This window comes from Lepisosteus oculatus, chromosome 7 (genome assembly GCF_040954835.1).
Source record: "Lepisosteus oculatus isolate fLepOcu1 chromosome 7, fLepOcu1.hap2, whole genome shotgun sequence".
NCBI lineage: Eukaryota > Metazoa > Chordata > Actinopteri > Semionotiformes > Lepisosteidae > Lepisosteus > Lepisosteus oculatus.
Window position 1 is genome coordinate 15,865,850 of NC_090702.1, and position 18,091 is coordinate 15,883,940.

General features: G+C 34.6%; 1 protein-coding gene across 2 annotated transcripts in view; it reads left to right on the forward strand.

Annotated features, from left to right (window-relative positions):
• sema3d (sema domain, immunoglobulin domain (Ig), short basic domain, secreted, (semaphorin) 3D) overlaps nucleotides 1–15,957 on the forward strand; it is a 193,395-nt gene extending 177,438 nt beyond the window's left edge. For both annotated transcript variants that reach the window (XM_015352729.2, XM_006633618.3), the window contains exons 14-18: nucleotides 191–232; nucleotides 2,020–2,177; nucleotides 3,237–3,301; nucleotides 3,576–3,715; nucleotides 13,505–15,957. In XM_015352729.2, coding sequence (XP_015208215.2) covers nucleotides 191–232; nucleotides 2,020–2,177; nucleotides 3,237–3,301; nucleotides 3,576–3,715; nucleotides 13,505–13,957 — 858 coding nt within the window. In that variant the 3' untranslated portion in view covers nucleotides 13,958–15,957. The remainder of the gene's footprint in view (nucleotides 1–190; nucleotides 233–2,019; nucleotides 2,178–3,236; nucleotides 3,302–3,575; nucleotides 3,716–13,504) is intronic.
• Nucleotides 15,958–18,091: the final 2,134 nt, after the last annotated feature.

An 18,091-nucleotide genomic window follows, 5' to 3' on the forward strand; every position in this document is an offset into this window, starting at 1 on the left:
AGAAAACAGGATTCCAAGGAAAATAAGTTGTAGCTTGACATTGAAAGCATTTTTAATTCTTCTGTTGGGGTTAATATTAAAAATAAAATGAAATGTAATAGTATTAAATGGTAGTGGATCCCCAAATAATGTGCATTTTCTCACATCCATAGATCTTTCACTGCTCCTTTGTGTTATTCACTCAATGTAGGTCCCTTCACCAATTCTGACCATGGAGATATCCTCCAAACAGGTATGCAGTGAGTTCTTTTTACTTTATATCTATGTCTTTTTATGAGGAATGTGAAAATGCCAGGACTGCCATGCTCTATGTTGTAACTTTCAGAAGACGTTAATATAAAAATGCTCATTTGTAACTGATAGGCTGTACCAGTATGGAACTGTGACACCTGAGCCGGAAAAACATTCTCACTTCTGTCAAAAGAGCAGCGGGATGGGTGTTTTTATAAATCTCACAGGATGAAAAGCCTCCCCACACATAGAACTCTCCTAGATGAAGAAGTTCAGTGAAAGGTCAGGGTCAGTTGGAGATACAATGTTAATACAATAGAGAATCCCAAAAACTTAATGTTCAACACTAATACTTAAGGGCTAGAGGATGTGCTAATAGCCTAAAATATGGGCTTTTGTTTTGATAACATAGTAGGATATATTGAATATACTATCCTGAGCATAAAGAGTGAGTAAAGAAATGAATTTATAACAATGTATTAGCAAATTACAAATAGGTAGAAAGGTACAATAGGGAAGGCATTCTTCCAGTTAACCCTATCTTAACAGTTTCCTTATTACTTAAATTGTTATCTGCTATATTAATATGTTTTTAAACTGGACAGTGATTCACATAACACATTTATCTGTCATAATATAAGTGCATTTATTTCTGAAATCTATGAGTACCTGGGCTTGGATTCAGGAGTCGTACTAGGATATGTATTGGATAGACAAGAGTACATTGACTAAATCATATAATGTTTATTCTGTTTGTATTTTTTTCATCTTCAATTTGGAGTCATTCATTGTTTTTTTTCCATTCTTGGAACTTCCAATTGTAAATCATCTCAGTTCATTGCTACAACCTTTGAACCAAGACAAGGCAAACAGGTCTTAGACAAATACTTGCAGGTACCCAAGGGAGTCACTGTTATGAGGCAAATCATGATACTCTGGCCAATTTGTATCCAGCTTACCCAGAACACAGCATGTTGTACATTGCAGCTTGCACAATCCTGGTCACTGTTGTTAAATGACAAAATCCAGCTGGAGAGATTTTGGAGTGTAGGGCTCAACCTGTGGTCTGAATGACTGCAACAGTATGTAACCCTTGAACAACTAAAAGCCAGATTCAAAGAAAATATATAAATAAAGGGATTTAAGACAATTCAGTGATCTTGGTACATTATCACATTGTATTATTAATTTTAATTATTATATATTGTTAATTTAAATAATAATACATAGTATACAATTGCAAGTCTTTGAAGGAAACCCACAGTGTAAGCTTCCCTAAGTCTGATTCTCATGACCCGATTTGCTTGTGGGTTTTATTCCAGCTGTGCTTTCAGGTACCGTACTTAATGTACACTGAGCTCTTAAATGAACCAATAACTTGCTAATTGGACCATAAAATTACTTTGAGCTCCGAAATTATAGGCAACTTCAAGTTGCTTGTAAATATTCATGTACCTGTAACCATTTAGGTACTTAAAATGATTTGGAAAAGTTAGCAACATTTCAAGCTCAATGCTGTCTCTGAGGGCTGAGCTGGAATTAGAGGCAGAAGACAGTTGGATTTTTAACCAGCTCAGCGATGGTGTGTCTAAATCTCTGTGGGGCTATCATAAATCAAAACAGAGAACAAAGGCAGACTTTATTACAGTATGTCTGGTAAGATTCTTGTAATACTTATATTCTCAGGTCACAGAAATCTGTTTTTCCACCTTTGTTTATGCATGGAACCATTTCAAGAAGGTCATTGCACTGCATATGTCTAATGACATTTTGTTTTGTTATTTTTAGCAACAGTTATATATTGGTTCCAGAGATGGCCTTGTACAAGTATCTCTGCACAGATGTAACATTTATGGAAAGGTCTGTGCTGAGTGCTGTCTTGCAAGAGATCCCTACTGTGCATGGGATGGATATTCCTGTTCAAGATATGTCCCAGCACCTAAAAGGTGAAGAGTCAGACCGCCTCATTAAGAAAAAAAGAAAATTGTCAGTGACTTGAATCATGTTACTCCCTAATTTCAGTTTCGCTATCAGTTCATTATTCCTTCAAAGAACAGGATGGTAAAGAGAGCCCCTGAAGCTTGTATTTGAATTGGATGTAAATTATCTATTTTTGTAGTGTAGCCAGATGTAAATTGTCAGTTTTTGAATTATTTTTGTTTGAAGAACTTCAGAAATCGTGTAATGTTACACCAGTAGATTGATGTTTCTGGGACTGAAGCTTTCTGTTTCACTCTATGTTACTGACATTCCCTTTGGCCACTCTTCTAGGCTTTAAGGTTTTATTTCTGTTCTCAGTAGAGCATGTGAGGAGGAGATTTAATCTGATGAAAATGAGAGGTTCTCCTTATAATGAATCGTGTACAAGAGAAACAGAATATATCAAATAACAATATCTTAATGTTTTGTTTTACAAGGATTCAAATTTACTACTGTCGTACATTGTTTACATACTTTTTAGACATATGTAGGAATATTTCCTGGGGGTTCAATAACAGTTTAAAACAATAAAACATGTACTAACACTTGCAGAGCTCTTAACATTCCTGCTCTATATCTTACAAGCATATGCTCAGGAAACCTAACCTAAAAAGAGGAAATTCTGCAGTTTAACAAATATTCTGAATTGAACAGAATTTAAGAGAGAAAAATACAATTAAAATATTAAAACAACACAATTATGACACTGATAAGACCATTATTTAGTTACTTTGTTTTGTGTTTCAAAAACAGTAAAACAACATTCCCTTCAATATGTGCAGAGAATTTAAAAAGATCGAATGTTAGTTCCTTACCTGTCAAAATCTCCAAATCTATAAAACTTGAAATGTACAAAATGAAAATAAATAAATTACTTTGACTCTTGCAGACCACAGAAATAGAAAAAAAATGTGGATCTATTGCAGCCCATTTATATTAAACATATTAAGAAGCAAGTCATGTTATGTTAATGAGGAAGAAGATTTAATAATCTGACAGTATTGTCTCTGGTATTGCTTCTGCAGACGGGCTAGAAGGCAAGACATAAAACATGGCGATCCTTCAAGCCAGTGTTGGGATCTAGAGGACAGTAAGTATTTTTGTTGGCCCTTAAAAAAACTTAAAGGTAAATAATTAAGGTAATTTGTCTATGGCATTACACTGAATTGCATATTATGTATAGTAAAAGGATAAAATATTAATATTTGCATTACTGATATTTAATTTTTACCTTGTTTAACAAATAAGGCCCCAACAAAAAGAACACATCTGTTATACATTCTTCATTAGTTTAAAAGACAGGATGTTCTATGTATTGAAACAGCTATTTGTGTAAAATACTGAATATGATTTTTTCCCCCTAGCTATGGGTAATCAGTATGCTGAAGAAAAGCTCATGTTTGGTGTTGAACATAACTCAACCTTCCTGGAATGCATCCCAAAGTCTCAGCAGGCATACATCAGGTGGTTTCTGCAAAGGTCTGGGACTGACCATCGGGAAGAGGTAATATCGCTTTTCACCCTTCAGTTAAATTAAACATTTTTCTTCCTAAGTTGTGCACACAGCAGTCAAAAACATAAAACCATATCCTGGCAAGGGTCACTTTTAACTACCTTAGTTCTATTATAAAATTCTGTTTAAATTAGTAGTTGGGTCTTGGTTTTGGTTTTCTGTCCTAAAGCATTGCATGCATTTGGATATTTTTCTGTGAACAAGTACTGTTTTTGTTAGCTCTTTCATGGAATGTGTGTGTGTGTGGTCTCTTTTGTGGTCTCCCATTTTTGACACATTTTATTTGCAGCACTATTAGTTCCTGTAATCTGCCAAGCCATAGCACTGAAATAGTGGTTACAGAAGAGCAGAACTGGAGAGGTGCAGGACAGTGGCACAAGCAAGTTTGCACTCACCTCTGCAATGGTCCACTTGCATAATAAAATACAGCACAAATAGGTTTTCTTAGTATTCCAGGCAAGCAAAGTGTATGTTAAAAGTCAGTATCATTTTTGCAATATTTGTGGCACTCAGACCTAACTTTGTGGCAATTTTAATATTGGAGATGTAGGCGAGAGAACCGCATTTCTGTTTTTTTTAAGAAAACTTTATATGCATTATAATATACAGTACCATGGGCAATGACCGATTTGTATACTATCGAACTACAAGCACAGTGAAATAGTATAACTCTGAGGTGTCTGAGGTGTTCCCATGTACTTCACACCAGTGCATTTGCCTTCCTCTATGAATGCCTGAAAGATTGACCTTTACATAAAAACTGGCAGCTGGGACAACCCTGTCTAAATGCCAATAAATGTGCCAACTCTGAGAAAAAGGCACACAACCTTAACATCTGAAATAATCAGAATCAGTAGTTGAAACATTGTCAGTTTATTATTGACTGGGCACTGCAATTTACTCCTAAAGGAGGTTTCGAATTCTATTGTATCATTTTTACTGTAATGTGTAGCATTTTGAAAAATATGTTTCGGATGTCAGTTTTTTGGAGGATCTTGGTTTTTTTTTTCTGGCAGGGCGCCATATTATTAAAATGACCGCAAGCTGTGAATAATAAGATATAACTCTTTCTAGGATTTCTCCTCACCTGGATATTTAGGGTTATAATTTCAAGGTGGTCATGCAACTAAGTGCAGAATAAATGAGATCAGATAACCAAGATGCCTGGCTGCTAGCCATTTAAATACTATTCTTAAACAAGGGGATTTCTGAAACCATGACCTGGACATACGACTATTGGGAGTTTCCAAGTCTGCCTGTAAAACTTCTTGGTCGATTTAACCATTGAGAATTGAATGGCTGCAGGCTCTGTTTAAGAATTGTTCCGGCCTCTTGTTGTATAGTTAGTTGAATGCTTAAAGAAAGATTAGCTAAAAAGTAAATGCATCCTTAGCACACATTATTGCCAGTCATTAATAGTGAATAGACAATGTGCTGAATATTCCTACTACAAAGGCATAGCTTTATTCAGATTTCTTATAATTAGTTACACAGAAATATATACAGTATGTATTAAGAGGAAATTTAAACAATAATAAAAATACTATGTAAACTTTCAACTTGTGACAGTTTTCGGTCATTTTTAATTGTCCCTTTTTTGACAGAAATGTTAACTATAAGAACTATATACTGTAGTTCTTTGTTAACTATAATGTTTAAAATATGATAATGTTTTAGTGTGGCTCCTACTACTGGTTCAACTACTGTACTGCTAATGCCACTGCTAATGCCATAATAATAATCCAAATCTATTTTCGGTTTTTAAAAATAGACTTTCATACATATATGCTCTTGGACCATGCTCATTTCTTTCTGTGTCTGGTCTTTCTCTCTCCATACTTCCCCCAACACACACACTCCTTATCTTAATTGAAATGTAATGTTATAAAATAATCAACACATAAAGATTTATCCTTTTGGCTATTTGTGTCTTCCACTGATGTGATAACCTTTTTCTAGGTCAGATCTCGAAGGAATATAGTATGTCCTGTTTGGCTTTTGCTGTTGCCAGTGAAATGCCGATGTGTGTGTACATATAGTTTTCAGTGAGATCAGTTTTGCATTTTTTCATTGCATCTCTTTGTTAAAGAAAACATCTTTTGAAGTTGATATTCCATTTGGCAAAGTTTCTGATAATGTTTTTTTTTCCACAACAGTATCATGTGATATTTATGGAATTCTGTCATTCCTTTTCACTAGTCTCTGAAAAAGAAAAAAAATACCTGGAAAGCAACTTTTCATAAAACAATGTGCAGCAAATCATGTATTTCTTATGTTTTTGTGAGATCAAAACTATTTGTCTGATTTAATTTAAAATTAATATGTAATTTAATACTTAGCTATAATTGCATATTCGGCTTTAGTTGAACTCATTATTGGTTTATCTGGCAACTGGTCACTTCAGTGTTCTTTGTTTCACAAAGAGGTGATGAATGACCAATAGCAGAAACAGCAAACTTCTTCAGGCACACGGAAAGTAAGTGTAAAGAAATGCTTGCTGATCTCTAGCTTGACGTACATCTACAGAATGGATTGACAAAGATGAGCCTAGTCAGCAGATTCAATATCACCACTATTCTGCTTTTAAAAGAATGCAAACATAAAGACAGGTGCTGAAACTTCAAAAGACAGAGAGCTTTTTTATTATTCTCTGAAGTGGAAAGCATATCCCCAACAGCCAGAATGTAATGGAGCTGTCCATATGTTTGTATTTAAAATCACACTAGCAGTTTGAGTTACAGTATATTCACTATGCTTTAGGTATGAATATTTTGCAGAACATATAAGGTTCATGATTACTTACAGTTACAGTATGTCTGAGTTTTCTACTCTGTGGATTTGTTTGGTTGTCCTATCATTAAATTAATGGCTTGTGTGTATATGTATGTGTAATATATGTATGGCATAAGGAAAAATAAGGTTCTGATTAAGAACAGTTACAAATAACATGAGGCCATTTGACCCATTTAGCCAGTTTACTAGTTAGTAGCTAGTTTCTGGACTGGATGTCATTCAGCATTTCTTGAAAGAAGCCAGGATACTGCTGCAACACTATGGCTCGGCAGCGTTTTTCATACTCCCACATCCCGATGGGTAAGAACCTCGTGTTCTCAGTTTGTTAATGTAATTCCATGTACAGCAGTTTCCACTTGTGCCCTCTGGTGTTTGTTTCAACGTTCAATCTAAAGAAGTTTGGTGTTGTGATCTTCTATGTTCTAGACTTAAATAAGTTCTCTTCTGCTTTTCTGTAAGTGTAGGAATATATTCTGAGGCATGATAACATACTAAACTTTTACTTATTCTACAGTTTAAACAAATGTCTTACTGTATATAGGGATTGGCTCAGTGCTGTTAGCACCAAGAGCTGACCAAACATTATTCAAAGACCAAACATTCAGGACAATATATATATATATTAGCTTACATTGCAGGAATTCCAGGACTGTAGGAATTTTGCATGCATCAGGATTTTATTTTATTGTGGTAGCATAGCTAGGCATGTATTATGAGTTTATCAGTTATTATCAAATTATCAGTTTGGACTTGTTGGAGGTGAATTATCAGCACTTAATAGCAAAACCTGGGTGCAAACAACAACAGATTGATAAGATCACTTTGGCCATATACAATTTCTTCTATTAGGAAATTCTTTTCGCATACCCCAACTTGCTCTCCATGAGACACAGACAGGGAGAGAAGCTTGGGGTCAGAGCACAGAGTAAGTCATTTATAAAGCACCCCTATAAAGCAGTTGGGGTTAAGGGCCTTTCTCAGGGGCCCAGTGAAGTAGGATTCCTCTACCGACCATGTGATATGAACCAGCAACCTTCCAGCCACAGGCACAGATCCTTAGCCACAGAGCCACTGCACCATGTATTACAGAGAGTCCAAACCATCATGTGTAGAATACAAGGGAAGTAAACATTTTATGTACATTGTCATGCCTTCTACAGTCCCTTTAGCATGGGTCTTCTCCCTGTCTAAGTTACATTCTTTATAGTATTCTCCAGGTATTCTGGTAAAGTGGTGCCCAGTAATGGCATGATAGTATTGTAAAAAAAAACAGAGCAGAAATAGTTAATGATTTAAAATAATAATTGCATTATAAAATTGATTACTTTAAGCTGTTTGGAAAGAAATAATGGTGCACAATCTTACGGTTTAAATGTTTTTTCAAAATAAAATAACAGTACAATATGTTAATACACAGTAAAATCATGATAAAACATGGGGAGATATAGCAAACTTTAATATAATCCATGGCAGAATGAAGTAAATGCATTGTTTAAAAATGGCAACAACTTGGAAGAACTATAATAATTTCCCAAAGTAATCTCTCAAAGTGCACTATTGCCCCTTTATTCTATTTTTTCATCTTTCATTTAATATTTTTAGAAATCCTATAATAATTTGACAACTAGCATTGTTTACATATACATTTTTAGGGAGCATGTAAAAATTTGTCTACAACAGCAAAACAAGGAAGATGATGATCTAAATGAGGAATTTGTGCCAATGTGCACCAATCATCTTACCTCTGCTGTTTTTTCAAGATTATGCTGACTCGGGTATATGTTCACTCTTTAAAATTGCCACGTATTCTTATCAATCTTCATAGTGTAATATTATATGGAAGAATCCTGTGTTTTTAATGGCATGTCTGCTACAGTAATGCTTCCTGTATTGAAATTAATGTTTCTGTCCCTCTGACATCAAAAATGTAGTAGTAGTCACTTGTGGACTACCAGTCATCTGTGATTAATAGTCATGGGATATAACCACTTCCTTTATGTTAAGGGATTGAGCCATTTACTGAGCAGAAGGTTGTCATTGTTATTGATTGTTGAATTAATTAATAGCAACTCAATTGCAAAGTATTGGGATCACTGCTTCCAAGGAGCATATCTTTATTTCGGTGAAAAGCCATATGGAATTGAACTGCAGGGATTTAATGACATTCTTATAAAATGCACCAGCCTAGTGTAATATCCTGAAATTATGGTCAATTTCATCGTAAAATGTGAAGGAATGCTGCTGTAGCTTTCATTTTGCACAACTTTCTTTATTTATTATGTGTGATTATCCATTTCCTCTCTCCCTAGACTCCTTTTTTTTCCATTTCTGTGCCCTAAATAATCCAGATAAAGGGTTACTAGATCAAAATAGCACAGTATTATATATATTGATTTAATACCAGTTCTCTTTGCTGTGTTCCGGTATACATTTAAAGAAGATGTATAGAAATTCCTCTTATAGAAATGTATAGAAATAAAAATGCATTACTGATCATACAAAATGGCATACTAAACTTCAGAACCTAGGATCTTTTATCAAATGCATTTTGTTTTCTTGTAAAACAATTGTACCAGCAAACAGATAAGTAAATACATTACAAAGACATAACATATATTTAAATGTGTGCACAACATATATATATACAGCATTTTTAGTACATATATACATAAGTTAGTTCATTAATTCTGATCAAGTGCCCTTTACAAAGTGTTTCAGTTATTTAACCAATATAGTGAATGCTGACAGAGACCCATTGTAACTGTTTAGTATTCATGACGCAGTCTTAGCCTGAAAGATTGCCTTCGATACATTATGACACATTTCCTTAAGGAAGGAAAGGGAAGGGAATCAGAAGGCCACATCAGAAACAGTTGGCTCAATGAGCGTCTCCTTTTTGTCACCTTTTAGGTCTTGGCATTAAATCCCTGTCTGTCTCTCAATAGCATATGGGAGGAGACGAGATCTTTACTGGAATTCGGGTTGTCAGTGGGTCATTCTGCTGTTTCAGACACCATAATAGACTCCTTTCCATAGTGTTAAAATATGCACAGCAGCGCCTACACTTTTCTCACCCATTTTAGTTGTTGGACTTGTTTTGTAAAACCAACTTTATTTTTCTAAGGCCTAGCAACCCCGTTTTATTACCTTTTTCTTTATGACCAAAGCTTTGTGAGAAATACAAGTTTGAATGTTTCCATTTAGTAATTCACATCTCTATTTTCTGGTTATTATTATTCTAATTAACTTTTATTTAGTTTTGTGGAGGGAAAAATCAACATAAAATGAATAAGATAATCTAGAACCACAATTTCCACCATGCTTCTTACACATCTTTCCCATAACCTTCCCTAGGTGTACCTTCAGTATGTTCTTCCTTTGTTCTACCCCCAGATCTTTATCTCTACCCAGGTGGTAAACCCCTCTCTGTCTAAATCCTGATGACCGTCAGTCATACACATTCATGGGTGTTTAATATGCATGACATCACAATGGAGTGTTTAATATGCATGACATCATGAAAGGACAGGACCCATGGATGTCAGGAAATAGTGTGACCATCCACAAAGCATGTCAGCACACCACATCTGCCTCGGCTGCACTGAGAACTATATTGATGTATCTTTATTCGACGAAAGAACATAAAAACATAGAACAACCATAGAACAAGGAATGTTTTCCACCAGAACAGTAGATCAAATCGAGGGACATAGACCACAGGGAACATGGCCACATCTCAACACTCCTCTGTTATGTGAAAAATGGTGCCCACTATTCTTTGAGCAGAGACATTCAGGGTGTCATTGAGACTTATTAGGAAACATCTCCAAACAGTTCTGTACTTAAAATGAATCATGGATCAACTGAATGTTGTGGGTTTTAGAGGCCAGATTCAAATTGTGCTGGCCTTATTTTGCATTTTGTTGGCTTGTGTGGTGTGCATATGATTGTTACTGGAAATTTCATACAGAATATCTAGTGTATAAGTACAAGGTATTTCCATATATGTTTTGAAAGTCACCCAAGATAGTGGAGCCCACTAAGAATATACTCCAAACATCATGCTTTCATCTTCCACAGGTATGTTTTGTCTGCTAGATACTGATCTAGAACTGATTACTAGTAGTTTATATGAGAAGCTAAATATACAGTATATGCATAAAGTAAAGAGAATCTCCAGATTCAAGTTCTGCCCCTATGTTCTGCATTTCATGTAAGGTGTGAAATGGAAGCACTAAGCCTTAGGGAACCACGTAAGCATGCATTGCAGAACAAAGAACTAGATAAAAAAGAAAGATGTAGCCAGTAAATTATAGAGTGATTGGACTTCCTGGAATGTACAAAAATAGTTGTGTTATGTGACATCTGCTTGAGTGTGAAGTCCCAGATCAGAACACTGAGATAACTACTTGATATTTCATGATGGGTCTTACCTCAACCAGTAGAGGGAACCTGCACCCCTAAGAACTTTCCGATTTCAGAAAATGTGTTACTTGCCATCAAAGGGGTAATATATTACCCTTAATTACTAACATACCTGGTCCTGCCAGTGCATGAAATGCTTGACCTACTGGGTTTACTGCAAATTTTTATAGACTTCTAATATGTTTAAAAGATTTATGTAATGGCAGGAGTGACCTTTATCTAAGCATGGCTTCCAACAAATTAAGTAATAGTATTTATCTCTCCTGAAAACACCAATGCATTTTCTTTTTTATATCACACTATGATTTTTAATTAACAGCATAAACTTTGCTTAACTAGATTACAAGGCAGCAATAGAGACCTCTGTATAAAAATACAGCTTGGCATGTTTCATGTCATTATACTTTAGTCACAGATGCCTTGTCTTAAGTGAAAGGGCGACTTTTGGACAAGTAGATGCTGCTGTACTGTGTGTATTGAAATTGAGCAGCTCGTTTTAATTTCCCCCAGTCTTTTCTATGAAGATTAACAGACATGTGTCAGAACCTATGAGAAACAGTGGCACAGTTTCTGAAAAAGGCAGTAAAACAATGGGCAGACCAACCCAATGTTAAATGTTAATTTTCCAGAAAAGCACTTTTTGTAATTGTCTCTTTATCTTGTCCTTATGTGTTTAAAAGATTAAACAAATAAATGAAAACATCAAGGTTTGAAGATTGAACATTTATGAATGAGGGTCTTTGGAGGCTTCCCCAGCTAAGTAACATAAATTTCTGATTCAAAAGATAAAGCACAAACATATTATCTATCATTTGGTTTAGTGTTAAGACAATATAATCCTAAGGCAAATAGCAATAAGTTTAAATCAAAGGTTACTGCTAATTTTGAACAACAACTAAAAAGTAAATTATGTTATGTAAGACTAATCTACTATTATTTGGTAATGACTGGAGTAAATATTTTAAAAGGATAAACTGTCCTTATATTTTTTTCTTTGTTTCATCTTATCCATTCTGCTACTTTGAAAGCATACTTCCCTCTAGAATGAAGCTCAGTTGTAGTGATTTACACAATCTTGAGCCAAACCATCTACATTAATGATAACAGAGCTCCAGTCCAGTGTAACCTATTGTGTAATTTAACACTTAAGTCAGCACTCTCAGAGTGAATTTATCAAAATCACTAATTGTGTTTGCCTAATGAATGGGAAAAGTGGCTGCCTTATAAGTTAAACTGATGACCTTTGACAAAGAAAAAAAATCAGATCACCCCCACTGCCTTTGAAATTTAGCAAGGCAAATTAATTTATTCATTTAGTTATTTGCTTAATGTATACATTAAAATGTTGCATTATGCTGAGTATTTGTGCAGTGTCAACCTATTATTCAATTAGGACAGAAATAAATAATTCAGCCTTTGAGTCCAGATACTACTTAGTCTAGGAAGAATGATCTTGAGTCTTGAGTCGAATGTACTTTATTTCAAAACAATGTAAAACCATAATCAAAAGTTGGCATTTCACTTATAAGTATACAAAAATACTGTATATGTTGTACTTGTTTATGTAGTTGTAAAATAAATGAAAGTAGAAACAATGTTTCTCACCGAAAAAAGCTAAGTTTTATGTTGCTTCTAATGCTTTGCCAAAGACATAGCCTGCTAAAACAAAATTAGTAACTTCATGTTAGTCTTCTTAAGTAGCTTTTTACACAGTTGTGTATCCTCAAAAGTTTCTGTGGGATCTGTAATCCTGCAACTTGTGAAGACAAATATACTGGAGAAATATACTGGAAAAATAAAATTAACCTCTAGAGTAAATCATCTCTTAAGTAAACTGTAGCTAACTAGATGGCAGAAGCTGGCAACTGTTTAGTAAGGATGTGCTGAATATTGACCCTTATTTGCTTGAGTATTTCAACAGAAGGAATTCAGAAGAAAAAAATGAATCTATTGTTCTCTAAATCTTTCTCTGTGGTCTATTTTTCACTTCAGACGGTGAAGTGAAGTATGCTTTGAAGCTTCATCTTCCCCTCTTTAGCAGATGTATTGTTTTAGCTTTGACAGCACCATGACATGTGATTAATTTGTAAAGAAGGAGCTATTTAAACAGCCCATTTATGTAGTTCATAGGGAGCTGACCTTTACCTGATGCCATCATGTCCTGATCATCTGCCTTATGCCATCTTAATGTAAAAGACATTCAGTGCACTGTGTTGACCTTTGAAAGCATTGAGGCTGTTTCCCCTTTGTCACTTCAATTTGTTTCTCATTATAATGATCATTAACACACTAACCCTATGTTGCATGCTACTCAATTTAAATTCCTGAATCTTTAATGTAAGTAGTATTATCTTTTGTTTTCACCAACTCTTAGTCAAGACCTTAGAAGGCTACGTTCTAAGTTTAAGAGCCACCTTCTGATTGTTTTCTGTGGTAATGAACCATTTGTGCCTCTATTTAAAATTCAGATAGAAGGCTGCAATTTGGGAGGGAATGATTTAAAACAAATTCATGGAGGTACCAGATTTATATACTGTATATATTTATCCACTTTGTATGCAGGTAAAGCCTGATGAAAGAATAATGAAGACAGAGCTGGGCCTTTTGATTCGTTCACTCCACAAGAAGGATGCAGGAACTTATTATTGCGTTGCACAGGAACATACTTTCAGCCACACTATACTCAGGCTGAACTTGAAAATAATTGAGAATGGCCAAATGGAAAACAAGCAGGCCAAATCAGAGGATCAGGTGTCACGCACACAAGATGCCATAGCAGAGTCGCGTCTCACATTGGAACCTCGCTACAGATACAAAGACTATCTCCAGCTGTTAAATAACCCTCTCTTTACAATTGATGAGTACTGCGAACAAATGTGGTACAGGGAGAAAAGGCGTCAGAAAAACAAAGGCTCCTCAGGAAAATGGAAGCACGTGCAAGAAAGTAAGAAAAGCAGAAACAGAAGACATCACACCCGTCATCCAGACCACAAGCCTGATGCTGTTGACACATAAAACCTTTTCTGTAGCCAGTATTCTTTTGATTTTTAAAACACAAAGACAATATTGAACTTTATTACCTTCATTATGTGTTTAAAATGGAACTTTTTAAAGATAAAGCATACCTTACAAATTCATTATCATACACTTTAAGTATACTTCTGAAGTGACTGTGGACCATATGCAAGGTATTATGGTTCTGGACCCTGTTTTGACAATACATGTGTAATATAATGCATGATGATACATCCTTAATGCTGAATAAATGTAAATATTCAAATGGATTTTACTGTATAGCTTTAGTACATTTGTTAGAAGTTCAAACGTTTTGCTTGAATTCATAAGTTTGATCTATAACCAAAAGGATACGTTCATGACCTGTTCTCCTAAAACCTGGCTCTTCAATGTGGGTTTTTGATTTAACCAGATATCTTTAGATGTTTATATCTGTGAAAGTAATAAAGATAAAAAGGTGCCTATGGGTCTGTGATAAACCACTAAATCACTCCTTCTGATCATGTTGGCAAAAGGATTAAAAATGCAAATATGAGAACTGAACTCGAAAATCCAGGTTTCTGGAGAGCAGACTATATTTAACAAAAAGTATATGTTATATGTTTGATTATTTTTTATACTGTACAAATCTGAAGTTCATTTATTTTGTGTAGACTAAGTATTCAACATTTGTGACAATGTTATTTATTATAGTTTTGGTTTTACAGACCTTCAAAATATTGAGGTACTTTCCCTGTCTTAATGCATTTGATTGTGTTCGGTATCTTTTGAACTCCTGTCTTTTAGCACCATTAGACCATTAATATTTCTCAGAAGGTCTGCTTATATTTTTAGTTAATTTACATTTAACTTATAAATAACTTCATTTAGACACCCCACCCTTGGTAAGTTGAATAAATGCTTAAGAGTCAATGTACTTAACATTCTTGTGGAATGTTAACTTACAGTATGTATTGTATTTCTGCTGTATATTTCTGACTTAAATCACAAATAATTGTTGTATCATTTTTCAACAATATTAAACCAGTCTGAACATTCAGTTTCTGATGTAAAATATTAAGTGACAGATTTTGTCTGCATTTATATTTGTTCACTACAACGCATAATCACATTTCCACAGCTAGGAAGTGAAATGAAAACAGTAGCGGTGAAGCTCTATGTGATAATTTAGCCATTACAATGCACAGCCACCCCAGAAATTCTTATTATAGAACCACCAGCTCTTGTGATGGTAATGTAAAAGGTCAGACCCAGAGCTATTCAGAGTAACTAGCATTGGTACTTCAAGTAGTTCTGTGTCTGCTTTAAACACTGTAAATCAGTGTGATATACAGTGTTTTTTTTTTTACCAAGTTGAGAATAACATGCAATGCCTGAGTCCTTTGTCTCAATGCACTTACTGGGTTTGTGGCCTTGATTTAGAATATTTCCAGACAGTTATTCTGAATAGCTGTTTCCAAAACATCATTTTATTTTTCAATAAGCTTATGCTGATTTAATTAATGAAAATGTTTATATATTGTTAAAATTTCAATAAAAGGTTGGCAGTGTAACTTTGGGAATCTTATTAAGATGATAAAGAACTGTATTTTCAAAATCTGACTTTTTTGTGACAAGGTCCAAGGTACAGAAAGGCCCGAATCCTGAAGAAACACTGTGTCGTTTTGGTTTATGCTCCAGCCGAGTTATTAATCACGGGCTAGTTGATTTCTATTTTATATTTGTGCATATTTATATGTTTACATCTTACCCTTGAAATAGGGTATCTTTGACACTCAGGACTGACTGAAGAAATAAGTTAAAGACAAAATCTAAACAAGCAAGCAGATTAATTAAGTCATTATTAGCACTGGAGACTTAGATCCCAGCTGGAATGAAAACCAGCAGACACAAGGTTTTCCCAGGACCGGGTTTGAAAACCACTGGTCTAGATGAAGACTCAGCAAAACATGGTGGCTTCTTATTATGCACAAAGAAGAATAAAATAATCAGTCCCGGTACGATAGCTACTGCAGCTTTTGTGTCTCTGTTCTTACTGATTTAGTAACAGTATGGATTCTACTACATAAAGAGAGTGTCCCAGAGACCTTGTTCGATCACTATGGCTAAAATACCTTCTGCCATTTACACATACTGTATTACCTAGTGGGGAAGTGGGCAGCAATTCAGTTCTTTACCTACTGTATACAATTTTGAGGACAAACCAAGACCAACATGAAATAAAGATAATTCTGTAGGAATAATACATTTATCAGAAATTCTAAGCTCTACAATCAGCCACCTACTGAAAGCTAAAATTACAAAGAAGGAAACTTAAAGAAACATTTATACATTATTGATTAAGCAAAGCCTTTAGGCACAGATGTAGATGAACAAACAAAGGCGAAAAACCTCCAGGGGTCCATAGCCTACTGCTATTCCCCCCAGCCACCCCAACAACCACCTCCAGACATCAGTCTTTGTATTTTAAGAGTCTAAGGCACAAAAGAGATTTTGGACAACAATAATGCTTTTGTATATCATTTCTTATATTGCAGTTTCTAAGAAAAAAAGTGTGTAGTGTCTAGGACAAGGATAAGTGACGCATACATGATCCAGTGGCGACTAAAAAAGAAGTCATTTACATGACATAATTATGTCTTGACCATTACAAGTGTACAGTATCTTGTGTACTGTGTTGTGACTAAAAATTATCTTATTCACACAACATGCTATACAATGATTGTTTCGTGGCCACAGCATAGTATGTTGAGTAGTTTTGTCAAACTCTAATTAAGGTGAAGAGATGTGATTCACATTGTGAATTAGATTACTGGCGTAACCTACTGGGCTGAGGAGCTTGAAACCCTGTCCTTAAGGAAGGAGCTTTTAGAACTCTACTAGAACCCTTTAATAAATAAGAAGTCAGGGAGATAGTGCTGAGGAGGAGGGAGAGATGCAAAAACAAAATGCACAAGTGAATACTCTAAGTATAAAGCATGATATGTATACAATATGGAGATACTGTAGGTGAAGTGGCAAGATTAGAATTTGACCTCCTCCAGACCTATTTTAAACTCAATTTGTATACAATAAATGTAAATAGTTTTCCCATGCCCGCTCCCAGAATTTCATCATCAATTCCTTTAAAAAAGACACAAGAGGAAGGTGTGCAGAAACCAGCTATCAAGTACAGAAGAACAAAAAAAAACTCTACAATTGGAGCTGGAAGGAAAGGCAAATTGTTCACAGCAAGAGTAAGTGCTTAAGGTACCTTTCAAAATCCTGTCTTAGCATTCATTTGATAATTCTCTCTTGACGGTCATTTGATAATGTGATTTATTATCAAATCAGTTACTTTGCACAGAACAAATTAAGTGTGCATGTAATAAGTTAAATGGGCCATAAATACAATTTAAGTGCCTGGAATATCACTTTACTTTCAGGTTCTTTTTATTTGATTAGTCTGAATGATCTCTTTAAATAAGCAAGCCAGAAAAGAGAAAACTTAAGGAAACCATAGGTAATCCATAGACAAACCTTTTCAGATGTGTGGTGGAATGTGAACTACTCACCCCCAAATGCACAGGAAGAGGTCACCTTAAATCATTTCATTTGCAACTGAACTACATTTGAACCAGGGACATAAACATAATGATAACCTTTAAGAGCAAAATATAGCTTTTTTTCTTTTTATCTTAGGTTTAAAATGGATTTATATTTTGCCATTGATTTTTGTTGAGTTTCTGAACAGCATCATGACAGATATGCACATGAGGTGGGGTTTTAAAACTTTTGATCTGGAAAGATTTAATGGGGTCAGATGTTAACACAAATTACCAAATGGTCTGGGTTAGCCTTCCCATTTAGTCATTGCTAATAGGATTTTTTTTTGCTAAAGCTGAAGAGAAAATACTTTAATGCTACTGATAATGAAATACTTTTATTTAATGTTCAAATTAGTGAGTGTCAAGTTATTGTAACTTCATTTGTAATAAAATACTTTAGTATAAGTATACTTTACTTTAACTTTTAACATTTTTCTCAGTACATTATACAATCAAAATGTACAATCTGACATTTCAGGTGAACACATAGTTTTTAAAATAACAATATGCCCTAAAGTTGAAATTTTCTAAATTGTAATGTACAATG